The sequence below is a fragment of the Sylvia atricapilla genome, chromosome 20 (genome assembly GCF_009819655.1).
Source record: "Sylvia atricapilla isolate bSylAtr1 chromosome 20, bSylAtr1.pri, whole genome shotgun sequence".
NCBI lineage: Eukaryota > Metazoa > Chordata > Aves > Passeriformes > Sylviidae > Sylvia > Sylvia atricapilla.
In genome coordinates, this window is record NC_089159.1 from 9,325,977 (window position 1) to 9,346,346 (window position 20,370).

A 20,370-nucleotide genomic window follows, 5' to 3' on the forward strand; every position below is an offset into this window, starting at 1 on the left:
CGCGCGCCTCCTCCTCCCCCCGCCCCCCCCGGGCGGCCCCGCCCCCCCTCCCCCGTCGGTAGCGGCTCCGGCGGGCGCCGCCGCGGCCATGGACTGAGCGGCACCATGGGCGCCAAGGAGTCCCGCATCGGCTTCCTCGGCTACGACGAGGCCCTGCGGAGGGGTGAGCGGGGCGGCGGGGAGGCCGGCAGGAGGTCGCTGGGGAGACGGGAGGGGGCGGCCCGCGCTGTCCCCCGGCGGCGGGCGGTGAGGCGGCACCTCCATGACGGACCCCGCGCCGAGGCGCTTGCACCGTTCGGGGGCTCCGTTCGCCGCGCCCTTCACGTCTCTCCCCCCCTTAATTCCCTCAGCGCGTCGTTTGTTTATGTATCGATCGATCTTATCAGTTTATTTATTTTTCTCTCTCTTCCCCCCCTTTCTTTGAGGCGGCCCCGGCAGGGCCCGGTGCCCGGTGCCCGTGCCTTGCCCGCCGCCCTCGGGCCGGCCTCGGGCCGTGTGTGGCCGGCCCGGATCAATCGGGGAAGGCCGGTGTGACAGGGCTGTCACCCAGTGCCGGCTCTGCCCTGCCGCTCCTCGTGTTTACTTCCCCCGTGCTCGGGGATCTGCGGCTCCGCACGGGAGGATGGATGTGGCTCGGGGGGCTCCGTGTCGCTCTCTTAGCCCGCTTTAGGGTCCCTCCCGCAGGATTTAAAGAGGAACTAGCGAAGGGAAAACATAAACAAGCTTGGATGGCGAATCTTGCAGCTGCAGGGCTCCAAGGCGACAGCAAGCTACACCCTGGAAGCTCCCTGGCTCTGGAACTGATAGCCAAGTCCAAGGACAAAGAGGGACAGGAATTCGGCAGTAAATGGTTTTACAGGGAGGACAGGTGTTTTAATTGTTGCCCTATTGTTCGCTCACGTGATGCAGTGCAGGTAAAGCAGCTCACCTGTTTGATATTTAAAGCCCTGATAAAATTCATAAGCCCGAGCCAGTCTATGGCTGCCCTTTTTATTCCTTGCTTGCATGTGAGAGGCATGTCAGGAGTGATAAGGGAGAACTGGGAGGAACCGCTGGGTGTTAACTGAAAAAGGAACAAATTGACGTGAAATGGGGGGTTTTGTTAAACATTTTCTAATTTTATTTTTTTTTTCCCCTGGTGGAGCCTCTGAGGGATGCCATGTCAGATGGGGAATGGAGCAACGTAGTGTCAAGCAGGAGAAACAAACGTATGATTCAAAGTCACTTGCCTTACAGATCTCGAACATAACAGCCCTGAAGAATTTTCACTGCTAGTGAAAGTATAGGAAGTCTTTGAAAGCCCTGGTGCACGTATTTTTGGAAGAGCTGGAGTTATAAATGCAGCTTGGTAGAGGTGTGAAGCTAAATATATCATGAAGCGTTTGAAATAAGCTGTTTGGTGGAAAAGACGCTCGTTTGGTCACGATGTACGTTCCAAAGTTGATAAATAAGAAAAAAAAGCAAGTGTTTTTGGATTTTAAAGTTAGATTTCGACTCTTAACGCTGCTTCAAAATCAAGGAAGTTGATTTGGATGCTTCATAATTAATAAGATTGATTTCTTCTTAATAAGAAGTTATTTCTGTGCAGTGACTATAATACTTCTCTTTGTTACTTTTCTTTTGGATGTTTTTCTTCTCTATATGAGACCTTCAATACTGTTTTTCTGTAGGAGACCAGAGAGGTTGTTTTAGGCACTCTGTTATAAATTGATGTTTTGCTAAATAACTTATGTTGTTTACTTAACCAGTGAATCAGTGTATGTATAAAACAGGCCAGTTATCAAAACATTATTTGTTAGACCATTCTTACTTCCACAGAACCTTGCTGCTACTTGTGGCATTTCTGTGGATACAAACAGAGATAATGGATAAATGTAAACAGTAAAAAAAAAGGAAGAAAGCCAAATATATTTATCTCCAATTAGATCCACCTTCTCTAACATCGTTTCCTGGTTGTTAAGTGCTGAGAAAGTTTTGTATTAGGTGACATTTGTGGAAATTTTTCTGCTGGGGATTCTTCATGAGTAATCAGTAGTGGTTACCTGTACTTGTGGCAATCACTCAGAATGCTGTGATCGTATATTTGAGTCACCAATTTGAATTTCAGTTGTTCAGAATACCTGGGAAAATTGCTTGCTTCTGTCAGCCTTCAGAAAATGAGGCTGACTTTTAAGCAATTTCATCTGTTGCAATTCCATTTTGGTAGTAACCAAAGGCTGGGGAGGTGAGGAGGGGTTGTGGTTAAAGGCTCACAATATAAATAACCGTAGCTAAAATGTAACTTCTCTTCCAGGAGATGAAAGTGCCCGAGCAGGCTGGTGAGGATGGCCTTTTCCACCCTTGAGCAGGAGACAGTCCTGCTGTTTGATTTTCCCCCTTTTCCTTGGCACAGGCAGCTGACACTGCTGTGGTGACAGTGGAGTTGTCCTGTGTCCACCAGTGCAGGTCACAGGAGTCTCACCAGCCTCCCTGAGCTCTCTCTGCAGCCTGGCAGGGGCAAAGCAAGCAAAGATGCTATTTTAGACCTCTCTTTTTATGAATTTTGCCAGTTGTGGTCGTCTTATTTATAGTAGCCAGAGGCACAAAGTAGTGCTGCTGTGGAAGAGGTATGAGGAGTGAGGAGAGCTATTCCTGACCCTTCCAGACCTCCTTCTGAGGATGGATTCTTTGTGAGGAGATGAAATCCTTGGGCAGGTCATTAGAGGTGAAGTCAGAAGTGCTTTGTTCCAAACTGAGCGTCAAATTTTGTCAGTTATTTTATCAAACTAAATTTGTGGTGGCATGAACTGGTGCTGTGGCTCTTGAGCTTGTTGCTTTTTTTTTTTCTTAGGCCTAAGCTCCAGCAGCAGTTTTCTTCCTAGGGCAGTGCTGCAAGTCAGCCAGGGATTTTTGGTGGATTTTCCAAAGTTTGTCTCTGATTTCCCACTCCTGCCACTGTGGCCATCAGGCTGTCTGGGTGCTCTGGCCTTGGCAAGGAGATGGTGCTCTAAAGCCTGCCTTATCTTGTAGTTCTCCTGCTGCAAGTCTTGACACCCAGTTCCTCAGAGGGGTGTCTTTGGGCCAATAAAACTCTATAAAAAGAAGAATTTTTTATCACTGTTGCATTAGCTCCAGCACAGCAGCTCCTGCATTGTATATTCACTGTTGTATATGGAATATTTTAATAAGAATTCTCCAGGAGAGAGATGCCTGTGTGGTGTTGGTGGCCAGTTTATTTCAGATCCCTCTGGAGTGTATTTTCCAGTGGCTGTTAATGTGTTCTGCTTCAGTACCTTTGAGAGGATAATTGTCGACTGAGCATGAATTTATGTAGATACTTGTGAGTTATGGGACTGTAGAATCTGTAGTCTAAAGTTTCTGTGAATGCTACTTAGAGCAGGTGTAATTCAGGCCATTTCCAGTTAAATTATCTATGCTAAATATTGAGTCAGGGAACCACTTAAAAGAAATGTTGGTGAATAGTCATGGATCTGTCAAATTTGAGCCAGAGAGGAAGGCAGAGTTTTCCTGCTCAAAGCGAGGTAAAATTTTTTGTTTGATGAGTGCAGGGTGGAAGAAGGGGAGCTGCCACAGCATCAGCATGGTCAGTGAGCATAGAATTTGGAGAAATGAGTGACTGCTGATAAATCCATTTAATTGTGTTTGGTCCTGTGCTCAGTGATCTCTGAGAAAAGAGCAAAACGAAAGCACAGAAACAGTGCTGTTGGAAATAAAAAGCTGACTAACAGCGAGGCAAAACTTGCAGGTGTATCAATTCCACAGGTTTTGCCTCTGGAGAGCTCATGGAATAGTGGTTTTTAAAGGCAGTTTTCTTCCCTGGTTGTGTGTCTCTAAGATGGTACCAACAGGAGAACACCAAGGCCATCAAAGTAACAAAAAACCCGCCCTAACCCACGAGGAGGCTGGTGAGTGTGTGCCAGTAATGACTAATGTTGTGTGGTGGGCAGAGGATAAATCTTGCTAATGACCTTTTGTGTCTTGATTGAATTTGAAAAATAGCTACATTTGTTTTATTTAAATCAAGGCAAATATATCTGGTGTCTGATCATTAACATCCTCAAGCGTACTGATGTCATAAATCTGACAGAAGGATGATGGAAAACTTGTGCAAATATATAATCATCTAGTTGAGGCTGTCGATCTCAGCCTGGTGACAAATCCATGGACTCAGCCCTTCAGCCCATGGAAAACTGCTTTTTATTACACCAGATTATGAAATTAACTTTTGAAATCCCAGACATCTTTTGAGGAAAAACGAGCAGGGAACCATTTTAGTGGTTTGTTCTTTCTGTATTCCACGAAGGGGATTGTTCTGCTTTATTTTCTCTCATAGCTGAAAACCAAGGGCTTGACCATGCTAGAGAGGTGAAGGTTCTTCAGGGTATGTTATTTTCTGAAGGTATAAACCTGTACTTTTCTGAGCCTGGACTTTCAGAGGCATGTGGTGAAAATGCCCAGAAGTCTCTCAGCCTTTTCTTTTTTAAGCTATCAGAAGGAACAGAATCCACTGTGGAGACAGTCTGGATTCTACAGCGAGCCTTGTTATGTCAGCCAGTATTTGATGGCTTCAGGGCTGTGTCATATGATGAAAGCAGGTATGAATGCAGAGCTTCACACTTCCTGTTTATAAAGCTGCAGAGCTGCAAGTGGCCGCTCAAATTCACAGAGCAGTAATTATTTCACAACGCTGGCATTCAGTCGTGGTGCTTGTTTTGGGAGGGCACCTCAGTAGTCTCTGCTGAACACGGATTTCAAAGGCAGGAGTGACTTGGGGAATTCTACTGAAGCTTCCATGGATTGATGAGAAGATGCTTGTTAGAATCATGGACTGCTTTGGGTTGGAAGGGACCTCAAAGATCATCTTGTTCCACCTCCCTGCTGTGGACACCTTCCATGAGACCTGCTTGCTCCAGCCTGGCCTTGGACACTTCCAGAGATGGGGCAGCTTCTCTGGGCACCCTGTGCCAGGGCCCCACCACCCTCACAGGGAGGAATTTCATCCTAATGTCCAATATAATCCACTCTCAGTCAGTGTGAAGCCACTCCCCTTTGTCCTGGCACTCCAGGCCCTTGTAAAAAGTTTCTCTCCATGTTTTTTGTCAGCTCCTTCAGGTACTGGAGGGATGCAGTTGGGTCAGCCCAAAGCTTTGCTTCTCCACGCTGAACAATCCCAATCCCCTCACCCTTTCCTCCCAGCAGAGCTGCCCCATCCCTCTGATCCCCTGGACTCTGCAGCAGCTCCAGGACCTTCTGGAGTTGCACTCTGCAGGTGAGATCTCACCTGGGAGGGCAGAGGGGCAGAATCCCCCATTTGCTGCTGCCCTCGCTGTGGCTCAGCCCAGGACACAGGAGCACGTCCATCCTCTCACCCAGCAGCACTCCCAAATCCTTCTCCTTACAGCTGCACTTGGAAGAGAGTTGGTTTTTAACCTCTAATTCTTCAGCTGCAATATGCAGCCAGCACTTTCTCCTCTTCCTCACCTCCCAAGTTTAGGGAAGTGAGCTCAGGGGGTTTCAGCCTCTTGCTTAGAACTCCCCAAGTTATTTCCTATTGGAAATGAGGAACGTTGGTGGAGTGAACTTCAGCCAGCTAACTGTAAATTTCCTTTCCTGAGATACCTTTGGTGGCCTCCAGAGGTTCTTTATGAAATACCAGTTGCAAACTTCCAAATCAGGGGTAGATATTGCCTCCTGCTCAGGCTGCTGCAAGTGCTGTGGTTCTGTTGGGAGCTGATTGCATCCTTATAGTAGGTTTTTAGCAATTCTTAGATGGTTCCCAAGCATGGCAGAAATTTGGTGATTGCTCAAGTGCAAAGGGTGATGCAAGTCTGAGGAAAGAGGATTTAAGAACATAGATGTTTCATAAATAAGAAAAAGTGGATCGTCTTAAAGCAAAAAAAAAACCCTCAAAAAGGTGAATTATGATTCAGTAAACGTTGGGAATCCTCTGGTCTCTCACTTCTCAGGTGAATCATGTCTGTAAATACGAGCAGGCTGACAATATTAGCTGCAGTTTTGTCCTGTCAGCGTGTTACTGGAGATTCCAATCAAAGCAGGCAGGAAAGCTGCCAGGGGAGTTTAAATAGATATCATTCCAGCCATGGGGCTGGAGGTCACAGGATAAGCTGAACAAATCCTCATTTTGAGTGTTAAATATCTTGATATAAGTGAAAAGACCACTGTCAGGCTATTCTGTGTGTAATACGTTTTCTGTTCTTGGGGTAGGCTGAAACTGAGTCCTCCAAAGATTTATTTGGATTACAGATTATATGCCTATATATCTCACAGGTCATAAACCTGAGCTTTTTTTTTCTTGTATTTTAATCAATTCCATCAGTTGGTTTATGGTTTCTAATCAGTTTCTAGTTTTTTCTCCTGTAACACCAGGTTTTTTTTTTTAAAATACACATGCCCAGAGAAAGTTGTTGAACTTTCATCCTTAGAGATTTCCAAGCTCTGCCTGGACAAAACCCTCTGGAAGCTGGTTTGAGTTCAGCCTTGACCCAGTTTCAAGCACAAGGGTGAATCAAGTGACCTCCTGAGATACTTTCCAACCTGATAGATTCTGTAAAATATTTCTGTTCAGCTTGAATTTTGTAAAGGCTTGTTTTGATGAAGTCCTAAATCTACCTGACAGTGTCTTACAGAAGAAAAAAAAAAAAAAAAAAAAAAGGACAAAAATAGAAACTAGGAAGTTGTTCAGTGTGAGATGAAGCATCTCTAATGAAATGTGAAAGTAAAAAAAAAAAAGAAGAGGGGACTACTTTGAATCCTGTTTACTTGACTTGTAACAGTTTCAGGCTTTCTGGCTGCTGGCACTGCGGCAGGAATGAGTAAAACAACCCTCACCCCTTTGCTCTGCTCAAGGGAATTCGGCCCCCTGTCTCCTTTCATAAAATAAGTAAGGCATTCAGTTCTTTAGTACTCAAAAAAAATGAAATCAGATTCAAAGAATGGGCCTCTGAAGGGATGACAAGCCTGTGAGAATGAAAAAGGACACAGCATTAACGAGTAATGTGATGAGGTGAGGCATGAAGTGTCTATTGAATTCTGTAAAAATTAGGTTTATTGTATGACTCCTGCTTTGGGGTAAGACTGGTTAGGATTTTTCTGTGCTTAAAACCCCAGATGTTACTAATATCTGGCATTCACAAAGTGTCACTATCTTCTGGAAATTGAGTGGACCTTTGGTCAGGTTGTGAAGCCATCCATTGGTATAAATCATGCGCTGTATGGGAGGTCTGATGAGTCTTGAGCTCTTATGGCATCTGTATGACTTAGTTATTAATTATTATTAACATAGTCCTGCTCTGTTCTGGTCCAGGAAGCAGTTCTAAGTGCTGTGAGCCTACAGAAAGCTGATGGAGGAGAAGGGTAGGACAAGTGTTGCATTTTCAAACAGCAGAGCTGTTTCTGTCCCCTCCCATTTGGTTATTTCCAAGCCTGATGTAAACCAGAACTGCCCAGTTGGGGTTTTTAGGGTCTGCTTTAGGGCTCTTCTTTCCCTGATGGTTTCCTACTTTGAGTTTCTGTATAGAAAAGAAAGTTCTGTGGGTTAATTCTAATTAAGACTTTCAGTTTTTAGTCATTTAAAAACAAGTTATTTCTTAATTTGTTCCATTCCTTGAAGCAGGTGCTTTTTCTATAAGTTGTACTTAGTCTGAATTATTGTGAATGTCCATGTGATATTTGCTGTATTGAAGAACTACAAAAAGCATCTTTAACATTTAATTTTCATATGAAAAGGTCATTTACATAATGAGACAATGAAGCCTTTGGGCAAAGATGAATGTAGAAGAAAAATCCATTAAGGTAGATTCTGCCTAAGAGTTTGAAAGGGCCTAATTCACCAAACTTTGAATGCTGGATTATTGCTAGCATTTACTGGAATAAAATTCCCTGCTTGCCTAAAAGGAGGGGCAAAATCCTAATGCACATTTTCTTTTGTGATTTCTTCAGGGACACCTTACCTTTGTTAGTGATGACTCCATATCTCATAGGTTGTGTGGCTTTAATGTTTGCAGCTGAGAGCTGTGTAATAGTAGTTTTCATTTCTCTTTTACATAATGAATTTTAAGGCCTCTGAGAAATGGGGTTTTTATGGGGCTGTATTTACAGCTGAGCAGGGCTGACGTGGTCCCTACAGGTGGGGCTGCTTTGGGAAGTGCATCACTTGGAAATGCTGCTTTATTAAACTGATGTAAAATCTCTTCTGCTTTTCTGATTTTTAATGGCTGTAAGCTGAGTTCAGATCATGGTTTGACTCTGAATCTGTCTGCATATGGGTTTTATAGTAGTTCACCAAATCTATTTAAAAACGTTATAATCAACCAGTTTTTTTCTATGTAGCCTATTAATGAATTCATTAGAATGGCAATTAAAGGAAATTCCTTAATTATTTTAGTATATTACTGCCATTTGCCTAAGTCCTAGTGATGTGAGACTCTTGGTTTAATAATCTAAAAGTTCAACAAAACCCCATTTTTCTTATAAAACTACAGTAACATTTTCAACAGGGCCTTTATTTGGTGTTGAATAAAAGGAGGTGGCTGAGAAAGGTTTGGACAAGGGCTAATCAGGCAGTTTGTAGTGACCAGGGTTTATTTCCCAGTGTGTAAATGTTATTTAATGTGGGACTGGTGCAAGGCCTGAAATAGTTCCTGGCTGAATCACTGCCTCCCCTGCAGTGCTCAGCTGTCACAGGTAGGGTGACTTGGCACATCCAGTGACATGCCCTGATCTCCAGGCTGTGGAAATCCTCCTTTTAACCACTCACCACCCAGGACAAGGCTCTCCTATCCCTGGGAAATGTGCTTTTGAGGCCACCTGGGCTTTCCCCACGGGCTGTGTTTGGGGCAGGACAAGGTATAAATGGTTGTGTTAATGAACTGCCCAGGTTCTGTGCCCACCAAGGAGGAATTCTCTGCAAACCAGGGGCAGAACAAGATATAAATGGTTGTGTTAATGAACTGCCCAGGTTCTGTGCCCACCAAGGAGGAATTCTCTGCAAACCAGGGGCAGGACAAGGTATTCATGGTGTATTAATGAACTGCCCAGGTTCTGTGCCCACTGAGGAGGAATTCTCTGCAAACCAGGCACAGGGATGCTCTTGAAAAAAACCAGCAGGGCCACCCTTCCCTCGTGGTGGGAAACAGTGGGCAGGCTGAGATGGGCAGAAAGGACGTCTGGCTTTGTCAGACACTGCAGTTCTGACTTCTGGAGTGGTTTTAAATAGTCACTGAGACAGTCTGTACCTTCAAGAGAGATGTGACTTCCTCCTGGTCAGCCACAGGCCAGGCAGTGGGAGCTGCTCTGAGCCAGGCATTGCTTCCAGCCAGCAGCTACAAAGGCAAAAAGAATCTCTAACATTTATTTGGATGGTTTTATTTTTTTTTTTTTTTAATGTTCAAATCCTTTGAAGCTGTTTCACTTAGTTTAGAGTCTGAATTGGGCCCACGAGCTATGAGAGGCAATGTCACCGGGCCAAAATGAGAGAGAATTGCATTCTGTATAAAAATGTAGGCTTCATCCTTTCAAAATAAAACCTACTCTACAAGCCCGATTGGAATTCTTCCTCAAAACCAGTGATTTTATTCACATTGAATCTGTCTTTTTGTTAGCTGGTCTTTCAGTTGTCATCCACTCACAGTTTAATTTCATGTTAAGTATTTAAGGTAGAATGGATGCTTATGTTTCTTTTGTGTTTTGAATGGATGTTCCTTATCTCAAGTCTGGTGACAATGGCAGTGCTCAGGGTTTGTGACAGAAATTCCTGTTAAAATATTTCAGCTCAGGAATTTCTATCTGATCTAAGCTTACCCTCTTCCAGTTTGGATCTATTGCTGCCACTCCAGTTCCTGATGAGGAGTCCTTCTCCAGCTTCCTTGTAAGCTCCCTTCACGTGCTGGAATTGTTCCAAATGATTTATTTTACTCCATTAGTTGGCAAAATTTGTTCTTTTAAAATTCTGAGACCTTGAATGAAATAAATAAAAAAAAAGAAGTGGAAGAAACACCGAGCCCTAGACAGAACAGGAAGTACCAGATTGAATAAGTCTGTGGATGTGGGGGAAAAAGAACTGAAAGTATTGGGATAGTAATTATGAGAACTTGAGTTTTGCAGATTGAATTTGTTCTAAAAATGAACTTGAATGTGGCATCATGAATGTATTTTGGGCTGAAGAAGCACTTCTTTTCAATCCCTGTTTCTAGCTGTTAGGTATTATCCAGAAGCAAAAATCTTACTCTGGAAATTTCCTAGTCTTGTCAAGATTTCTAGCACGTTTTCCCTCGTGATGTGATACAGTTAAAAGCTTGGATTTTAGTTTAAAAATTGAAAAAGTGGATTTGCACTTTGTGCAGCTGAAGCAGGAGTGCTTTAGGATGAATTTAGGATGAGTTGGTGCAGTCAGGGCAGCCTGGGCTGGGCTGTGCCAGCATCTCAGTGAGGGTTGTTATCAGTGGAAGAATAATGTGAGCACTTCTTGGTCCCTGTTTTCCAATCCTGCAGTAACAACATGATTTGTCTTTGCCTGAAGAATTATAATTGATCTTTTTGCTATTTACCAATTCCCCGCTTCTTTTGTTGCCTGCAATTCAGCGTTGTCTTCTGATCACCTGGGTTAAAGAATTGTGGTGTAAATGTGTTGTGAGAACTCATGTTGTTTTTTAAATAATGGGCAGATTGCAATGCTGATAGGAAACCACAGCCTGCACCAATTCCAGTGCAGAACACAGGATAAATATCTGCAGAGGCCACAGTGTCACAGGGACAGAGGTTAAGCAGCAGAATAGAAGATATTTGATAAATATAGAATCGTAAAACGTTCATCATTTATTATGTAAATGTACTGCTGCTAATAGAGACTGTAATGTCCTTGAGGATATCTCGTGAGTCTCTCCAGGGATTCAGGGAGAGATTCCAGCTGCTGCCTCCGTTCAGGGCACTGGGGCTCTTTGGTGTAGAGTCATCCTGACACCTTTTCTGTGCGACAATGGGCAGTGTGTTCACATGAATCTCTGGAATTGGAGTCATCCCATCCATCTGAGCTGCTTTCCCATGCAGCTGTTCCAGGGTGGATCTGAATATTCTGTTTCATCCTTCCCTATGGAGGGCCTTAGGAATAATGTGCCTCTAATGCTGAATATCCTCAGTGAGAAATCCTGGAATGTAAAACTAGTATGGCTTCTTTCAGGAGAAGCCTAAATCTGAATCCTGGGGTGTTGTTAATTGAGGATTCTCTAAACAGGAGATGCAGCAGTGGAGTTTGGAAATAGGAATGCAAATTGTTTGCTATTGTCTGGTAAAAAATAAAGCTCTGATTCAGTTCTTGGTGTTCTACCAAACGTGTAATGGGGTCCCAGAACTAAGCACGTGGTGGTTTTTATTTTATTTTCTTTCTTCACTCCCCAGCCCAGTGTCTGTGATTGTGCTGGTGTTTTTCAGCCTTTCACAGGTGGTTTGTCAAGCTTGTCACTGTGTGTTTGTAACAGTGCAACAGGACAGAAATTGGGGACCTGACACTAAAATATTCCCTTTACATCTGAATTTGAGATGCTGTTTTAGACAGATGTGTCCCCAAGAGCTGGGAATAGGGAGGCTGGGAGCAGAGAGCCTTTTCTTGGCCATGTGAATACACACTTGTGGAGAGTTTGTGCCAGAACACTTGACTTGTGAGTCAGATTTTTTCCTCTGACTTTAGAAATGAAGATGTAGCCATGTATAAATATTATCTGAATCTTTTATTATTGGTGTCATAGTATGTAAGTGCTGTGCTTTACAAGAGTTGGCTCTTTTAGCTGCCAGAGGCCAACACTGGAGTGAATATTTGATCAAAACTATGCCAGCAATCCCAAATTAGAGCTGCTTCCTTGCCTCTTACCCTCACTGAAGGTGATGGGAAACTGCCTTCCTATGTAGAAGTTGTAGCTTCTGTTTAACTTCCAGGCTTAGACTGTATTTTTTTTTTTTTATTTAAAGAAAATTCATATTACAGCTGCATTTAGCACTGTTGGGAGACAGGATATGAAATATTTGTTATATTACAATTTATTTTGTAGCACGGTCCTTATGTGGTGTTTGCATTTAGAGAGTTGGCACTTGCCTTTCATTTTAACAGGGTGTTTATTTCTTGGAAATGAGTTCTATGTTGTAATTTTGTGAATCTTAACAAGCATAAATCTCTGGATGATTTTCATGGTGGTAATAAAGCAGAAGCAGCTTTTTTGAATTGTGACAGAAGCTGCTTTGCTCACCTACAACAACACAAACTCTCAGTGTGTTTGCCAGGAAAACTGATGAAGGGACAGCTCAGAAAAGCAGAGTTTAGTTTCTAATCTAAAGAGGACTAAAAATTAATTCTCAGTACTGGAAAGATTGAGAGCTAAACCATTCACCTGGGAAATCAGGGACAAACCACAGCTATGAAGGTGCATCAGAGGAAAATAGCAGTGGAAAGGGGAAGCAGATTTGGGGAGCTCAGGTGAAGATGGACATCCCAGACTCCAGGTTATGTTTTAGTCCATGTTGTCTTTTGGAAGGTACTGCAGGGTTCTCAGTGCTGCTCTGTTTAAAACCATTTAAAAACTACTTTTAAAGCTTTTAAAACTCGTCCCCCTTTTCCCAACCAGCAGAGGACAGGGACCCATGGAGAATGAGTTTACCAATTCTTTACTTGATAACACAAACCACTTTTTGTCCTTAATATATAACATTCCAGTTCATTGTGCTTAAATTTGCAGTTGTAAAAATGGTAAAGCAGATTTTGCTGATCTGCAAAGTTTGGTGAATTTTCAGGTTCTTTCAGGTTTATCTCGTGGCTGGACCAGGGAGCTCCTTTAATTCCTGAGGATCTACAATACAGCCAATAAGATTCCCATGCTCAGATAGTGGGAGGATTATTTCACTGTTGGTGCTGTTCCTATTATTAGTAGTATTAGTGTTATTAGTATTATTTCACTGGCTGTGATGTACCAGTTCCTCTCCACACTGGGTTTACTGGGAGAGTTAATCCAAGCATCCAACGTGCCCTGATGGAGATAGAGAGGGATAAAGCAGGCTGGGAATGCTGCCATTCTTTTGGGGCTGGGGGCTGTGAGGAGTGAGCTCTTTGAAGATTAAAAGCATCACATAAATGCTAAGTATTTGTGTTAGAGAAAATTGGCAAATCCCATTGTAATGACTAAATCTCCCTGCACAGGAGATGTTAAACCTTTGATATGCATTAGGGGAAGGGCTGATAGAACCAGGGAGAGCTTTATCCACAGGATGAGCTGCTGCTACCAAAACCAAAGAATAGGTAGGAGAGAAAAAAATGCAGCTGGATTGAATAATTCCATTTTTTTTTTAAATACCCAAACCTTGTTGTTGTTCTCTTTAAATTCCTGTTATTGGTCAATGTCGTGTGAAACCTTTCTGGAGGTGTCCTGTGTAAATTGAGTGGTGCCATTTCTGATATTCCACTTCTGAAAGATTCCTTAGGAGTGGATTCATTTTTCCATTAGGGAAGGCAGGAGTTTTTAATCCGTGTTTTCTCCCCAAATATTCCCAAATGGATTCCTTTTCAACGAGAGTGTGTGGGTGTGGAAGGTTGACTTTTTAGTCAGAGCTGGTTCATTTATCTCAATTGTATTTTGCAGTTGGTTCCTCCACTTTGGGGTTGTTCCCAAACACACTTTACTTTCACTTGCACATTTTACCTCTTTGAAGCTTTTTAGTAATTGCTTTGGTTCTTGACAACTTCATAACCACAGCCATTAAGTCACAATAAAGACTAATGAAAAAAGTAATAAAATTTCCATGTATAACTAGGATGAAGATTCCTAAGGGAAATATTGAGCGAGTGATTACAGGGAAGATAATTGTCTGGTTAGAGAATTATATGCCCTGTGAGTTTGATATTGAACCTCTAAAATTGTCACTTAAAAATCAAAATATTAGAATTACAAAAAAACCTGAGCTGGAAGTGAGGAAGAACTTGAGACAGGTGAATTTTTTTTGCTTTCTGAAGGATGAACAAGTTGTCAGTTTTATTAGAATTCAGGTTTGGTTATTTTTAGTAAAGAATGAATGTGGTGTTATGCTGATGGTTGCAAATTATTTCTTGCTTTGTGTACTTGTGATGTGCAGGGCTGGTGGGATTTTTGTTTTTTAAGGTGCTGACTTAGCAAGCTGCTTTCACTCAGTAGTGACATTGAAAATTCAGATTTTGGGGTGTGTTTGGAGAGGACTGAGGGCATTTTGCTGCTTCATTTCTGGGGGAAATTACCAGTGCTTGAGTCAGATGGCCTGGAAATATTCTTGACCCTTCACCTTGACTGACCTTTTTATCCTGTGTTTTCTCTTCCTGCTTATGCAATATTTTGTTTCCTGTTTTGACTTTCAGCATTGTTGATACCTGGTGGTTTTCCCCCCTTGGTTGGGCTGCTTTGGGTTTTGTGCTGGCAACCTGTGAACCAGAACAAATCCTTTATTTTCACACAGTCAAATGAAGTATTTCAGGCTTTTGGGACCAAGATTTTGGTGTGGCAAATGGCAGTGATGGTTTGCACAGAGTGATTTTGTGATTCTGGAGGTGTTTTTGCGTCCAATTAGTTCTACCTGATGTTAATTGGTCACTTTATAGTGGCCAGGACAGATTAATTCCACCTTCCCCTCAGTTAAACACTTGGAGTTCTGCCCTTTTCACTGATTAAATCAGCTTTTTAGGAGTAGCTTTTACACAATATCTTAGCTCATTCATCACACACGTGTCTGATGCAGGCTGGAATTTATTTCCATTTCAGTGCTGAGATGAGACATGGAGAGGTTAAGTGTCTCTTGCCTGGATGTCTCAGGCAGTATTAAGAGTTCAACTGCTTTTGTTTGTCACCTTTGCTCCATCAGACAAGTGGCTGCTTTGGGAAGCTGTGCTTTGGGTCTCAGCCTCTATTTCTCAGCATTTTACATTTTAATTTTGAAGGACGGGGGGGAAAAGCATTGTAAGGGAAGGTCTTTTTGTGGCTGGCCTGACTTTGCAAATAAATGTTAAATAGAAATTTTGAATACATTTATTATGTTTGCTCTTGATGCACGTATCAAGGTAAGGTGTATAATAATTTTTATCTGAGCTGTAATAACTCCACGAGGCCTGACCAACCCTTCCTTTTAACCTTTAAGCAGAGACTGGTACGTGGCAGTTCTGATAGTCCTTGTGTTCAAGACTTACATCATCAAAACCAGATATAATTAAGGAAGATTTTTAAGTTCCTTCTCGCAGTATTTGAAGAAAACACTTTATTGAGGTAATTTTTGCAAACCTTAGCTCAGATGCAGATATTTCTAAAGAAATAGCACAGAATATGCAGTGTAGGTACTTTGATAAGTGAGGAATTGGCTTTGATGGAACCATTTTCTCCTCTTTCTTTTTCCAAAACAGGACATGAACAAGCAAAAATATCAATATTACTTGTATTTAGCCATGCAGTTATGTTTTTATGATGACTCTTCATAATTTTCACTAGCAGCCTGGTAACAGCACAACAACTTTTGCTGAGGCAGGTATTTGCTGCCCAGTTTTTGTTGTCAAAACTTGGCCTTTCAGTGTGATTTTTGGAGGGGACAGAGGTGGTGCCATACCCCAAACCCTACATTGTTCACAGGGTATTTTAGAACCTTCCCAGGTACAGCTACAGGATGTGGAAAGAAATAAAATGCCTCAAGGGAATAGAGATCCTGAAGTGAATGGAGAATGTGGCAGCAGAACTTGCAAAGCTCCTCTGGAAGGGTTCATTTGCTCCAGTTTTGTTGGAAGTTTTATAAGAGTGACAAAACAAGGTTTAAATCTAGAGTTGGACTTGCATAATTCTGAGTTTCAGATACAGTTTTAGTCCAAAAGGAAAACTCCAGCATGACTTGGTGACAAATACGTGAGAGCAGAGCAGAACGAGGCGGGTTCCAGCACAGGCCACTTTTGGAAGGCAGCACCCATTCCATTACCTGGAGAGATGGGAATTCAAACAAAAAAAAAGTGAAATAGTACAGCCATATAAACAGCCTGAAGTTTAACTAACACTGGGGAAACTAAAAATACCCTGGGCAGTTGGTGAGCTGATGGTTTGTTACAATTACTTTGCGCCCGGTGACATTTTTAGCTGAGCTTGCGTGGTTTCATTTAAACTTTATTAAACAAACTGGAGCTGGAATATTCCCTGGAGAGGTGGATGCAGCACTAATCTCCTGTTAAACTGTCTGCAGCTTTCCTGGAAACCCTCCAGCTGAGGTGGCCCAGGAGCTTTGTGTTAGCAGAGTTGACAAAGGCACGGTGACAGTCTGCGACTTTCACTGGTGATTTTTGGAAAGCGAGCAGATAGATTTTGGAGAATTATCACACGATATCTAATGATCAAAACTCGAGTTTGTTACCTTGAATCAACCTCAGGGTCAAAAAGTCACCTGTGTGGTCTCAAGGTGTAAAGAATTAAAAGTGAGTTGCCAACTGAGTGGCTCTCCCTGCGCTGACATTGGGGTTGTGGCGCCTTGTTATTGGCAGGTGGGATGTGAAGGTGGTTTTTGCTGTGTTCACTGTCACAGACTCATCCTGGGAAGTTGTCAGTGTGTGTTTTTCCCTGCCAGGCTGTGAATACAACAAGGGTGCAGCCCAGAGTGTAGTGTCTGTCTGCTGTGTCTAATGACAGCAGCTTGGGAATGCTCTTCTCAGAGGTGTTTGTAGACAACTGGCTCCTGGAAGTGTCTGGGGAATCTGTGCCTTTGGAAAAAGGGAATATTCCTAATGAAAGAACTTCAGTCAGTGTGGGGAAACAGGTCTGTCAGCCACGCTGGTGTCTAAAGGCAGGATGAAAAACCTCTCTGTGTTCTGTGCTGCTTCCTGTGTGTTGGGCTTGTGGAACTGAGAGAAAAAAGGCAGCTTCTGGGGATGTGAGAGTGTTCTAATTTCTAATATTATTATAGTAATAGATGTATTGCTTCTAGAAATGTTCCTTTAATAATTGAAGACTTGGTTTTATTTCCTCTCAACATGCCATCATGTTCTATCTCCGTTGAATAATTGGTGCTTTGGTGTTGGGATTTTGTATTCAAATATTTTGCCTTCCAGACTCGTAGTAAACATTGATAATATCTTTGATTTATGCTCTGCTCATTTCAGTTGTACTTTCATGTGCATGGATCTAAATGTATAATGAACTTATCTTTACAAAGCTTTGCAGATGATTTTAAATGGCCAGCATCAGTCATTTTAATGGCTCCTGGGGAAGAAATGGAAGTAATTACCTTTCCTGTTATTCCATGACCTTTTTGGTAGTTTCTGCATGCAAACAATAATACTGAGTGGGCTCTGGCAATAATGACTCGCTTTTGAGATGTAATATGGATTGGCAGGATCGACTTATCACTGCTGTTAAATACCCTGATAGTGCAGCTCTTTTTGAAGGTCTTGGGGGTATTGCTTGACAAGTCTCATTGCCAACCTTCCCCTCACCTTGGCTGGCACTCAGTCACTCCCATGGCTTATGGGAAATACTTTTTGGGATTTTCCTGCTCCTGAGCCCTGCCTGGAGTGCACACTCAGCAATCAGGGCTGCTGTAGGCATCAGCTTAGCAAGTGCTGTGTTTGCATAGAAACTTCTGCCAAAAGCCCCAAACTAGATTGGATTAAGTGGTGGGCAGATCAAAAAAATTAACAGAGGGGGAGAAGAAACCAGACCACAGAGTTTATTTTTGTTAAAAATGTGCAAGCATATAAAAACTGCAAAATAAATGAGAATATTTTCATCCCAGAGCTGTTGTTTGATTTAGTCTAGGATCCAGGTTGTTTGCTTTGCTTTAGCAAAATTACCAAGCCAGTAGTTTCCCCTTTCCCTGATCCCTGAGCAATCCCAGCACTCATTAAATGTGGGGAGTTGTCCCTGCTGGCTGAAGATTTGTTGTGCTGAAAGGTGATAGGAGGTGAAGCACTTCCCTTCATTTCCTCCTCTCTGAGTGTTCATTAAAGCATCACCTTTAGTAAGGCACACGGTGACTCTGGGTGGATGTTCACGTGAAATAATGGAATTTAAACACCGTGTAAGGCAGGTGACAGTATGAGATCAACATTCTTCTGCCATGTAATTAAAGCAGGCTCATTTTAGTAAAACGAGATGTGTGCTAATGATAATCACCACTGTGCTAATTGATAGCTCTGGTGCTGTGTGGGTCACACTGGAGGTTTATCTCTTAGTTACTTCGTTGTTTTTTTTTTCTTCTTTATGGTCAGAAGTACCCAGAATCCTTAATAAAATTTGAGAGGGAGCATAACCCAATTTCTCTTTTTACACAATTGTTAAGTGGAGCCAACATCTATTTCAGCGTTGACTTGGATTAAAATTAGGGAGGAATGTTTTAATGTGATTTACTTCTAAGGATTGATTTTTGCTTTTGATGAATGAATTAACTGAAAAAGTAGATGTTTTACTGAGTGCTGGATTAAGCCCTCAAGTGCTCTGTTTTATTCTGGCTGACAAAAAGCTCACCCAGGCCTTTGGCCATGGCAGTGTTGTTCCTGTCTGGTTTGTGATGGCAGGGGAAGGAAAATGCCTTGCTATAAATACAGTGACACAGCTCCCTTGTGCAGCATCATTTCCCTGGGCTCCTGCATGGTAAATTGCTTTTTCTGCCCCACTCAGGGACTTCCAAAGGATCCTGCAGCTTGGCTTTGGACAGAGGGTTTGTTTTGTTCCACGACATCCTTCCCCTTCTTAAACACTTTCTTAGAAAGTTCCTCTGTGCTTATAAAATCTGGAGGCAGCTCTTTCCAGGGAAGCTCCCAGGCCAGGAGGAGCAGGATGTCATCACATTTTCCACCTTTACAGTTGTGAACAAGTTTGAACAGGTGTAGCTGACAAGCAGATTTTGGCTGTGCAGGGGAGTCTTGGGTGAAGAATTACGTGTAGTCCAACATTTTATTCCTATTCAATCACACCTCGCTGCACTGTCTCCTGAACTTGTAGTGGTGATCAAGTATTTGTTTTAATACAGAAAAGCAGGCTGCTTAATAGATGAAGCTGCTTGAAAGATGCTGTTGGAGCTGCTCTTAATAATATTCACCACTGCTGGTTGCAGATAATTTCCCTGGCTTGCATGCAATGCAAAATTGATCATAAAGCTGCCTTATTTTCCTTTGTGTGACAAAAATGGTGCTGGATATAGAACAAATTACAATCCACTATTGTACTCAGAAAACTTAGGCAGCAGTGAGCTGTTGCTCACATGGATGGTAACCACAGGTCTGCTTCCCTTCCCTCTTTTCAAGCAAGATTAGATTATTAGATCTCATTTTCCCCAGTCACATTTCCCCACTCTTTAGGGGAAATCTTGCATTTAATTCCTCCGTGTCTTTTTGTTGTAAAAGTAAACGTAAGGAGGGGTTTTGATATTCCTTAAGATATTACCTTTCTGTAACATCTTTATTGACCAAATTTATTTTTTTTTTTTCTTTCCTCTGTTCTCAGTTACAGACATAGAACTGAAGAGGCTCAAAGATGCTTTCAAGAGAACTTGTGGCCTCTCCTATTATATGACCCAGCAGTGCTTCATCAGAGAAGTTCTGGGTGATGGGGTCCCTCCCAAAGTTGCTGAGGTGAGCTGGGAACTTGCTGTTTTCCTGGGAAGCCAAAAGCCCTGGATAAGGGGCAGCTGGATGCTGCTGTGCCCACACAAATGTGTATGAAGGTGATGGAATTGCTTCCCCCATTTTTATGCAGCGTCACAATGCACATTGTCTGCCTGAAAATGGATTGTGGGTGGTCAGGGGTGTGCTGGGCTGAGACCTGCTCCCAACACTATTAATACCTGCTGGATGGCTTTGAAGTAAACCTGAATATCCAGGTGTAAATTTGGACAATTAAAAGATTGGGAATTTGTAACAAGACCATAATAACAGGTTTTATTTACTCCAGAGATGGCACTTGCTGTTAGTTTCTTTGAGATTCTGTTGGCTGTTACTTTTTTTCTAAAGATGAACTTTTACAAGCTCTTAAAAACAAATTTGTTCATAATAAATGTATAAATGAGCTGCAAAATAACCAGAATCAAAATTTGCAACCTGGATATAAACATATATCCATGTGTATACATCTAAAAAAACCTAGTAATACAAACCTACACACGTGCATGTTTGCAAAGTTATTTTCTTTTATGGACTTACCCCTTTCTTGAGAGAGATATCAAAATAATATTGGTAGAGGGAATAGGCAGACCTTTCAAATGATCTCTTGCTCCATGTCATTTCTAGTCACAGCTTCTATTTTTGGCACCCTCAGAGCTGTTGACCTCAGAGGCAGCGTGCAAGTCTCAGTTTTATTTAGATAATGTGAGTGCTGAAGTGTTGCATTGCTG

The 20,370-nt window shown here is 42.4% G+C and overlaps 1 protein-coding gene across 6 annotated transcripts in view; it reads left to right on the forward strand.

Moving 5' to 3' along the window:
* USP32 (ubiquitin specific peptidase 32) overlaps positions 1 to 20,370 on the forward strand; it is a 63,388-nt gene that overhangs the window by 884 nt on the left and 42,134 nt on the right. For 3 of the 6 annotated variants that reach the window (XM_066333529.1, XM_066333531.1, XM_066333534.1), the window contains exon 2: positions 19,485 to 19,612. In XM_066333529.1, coding sequence (XP_066189626.1) covers positions 19,485 to 19,612 — 128 coding nt within the window. Of the gene's footprint in view, positions 1 to 42; positions 195 to 19,484; positions 19,613 to 20,370 lie in introns of those variants that run through there. The other 3 variants (XM_066333530.1, XM_066333533.1, XM_066333535.1) reach the window with 2 other exon arrangements.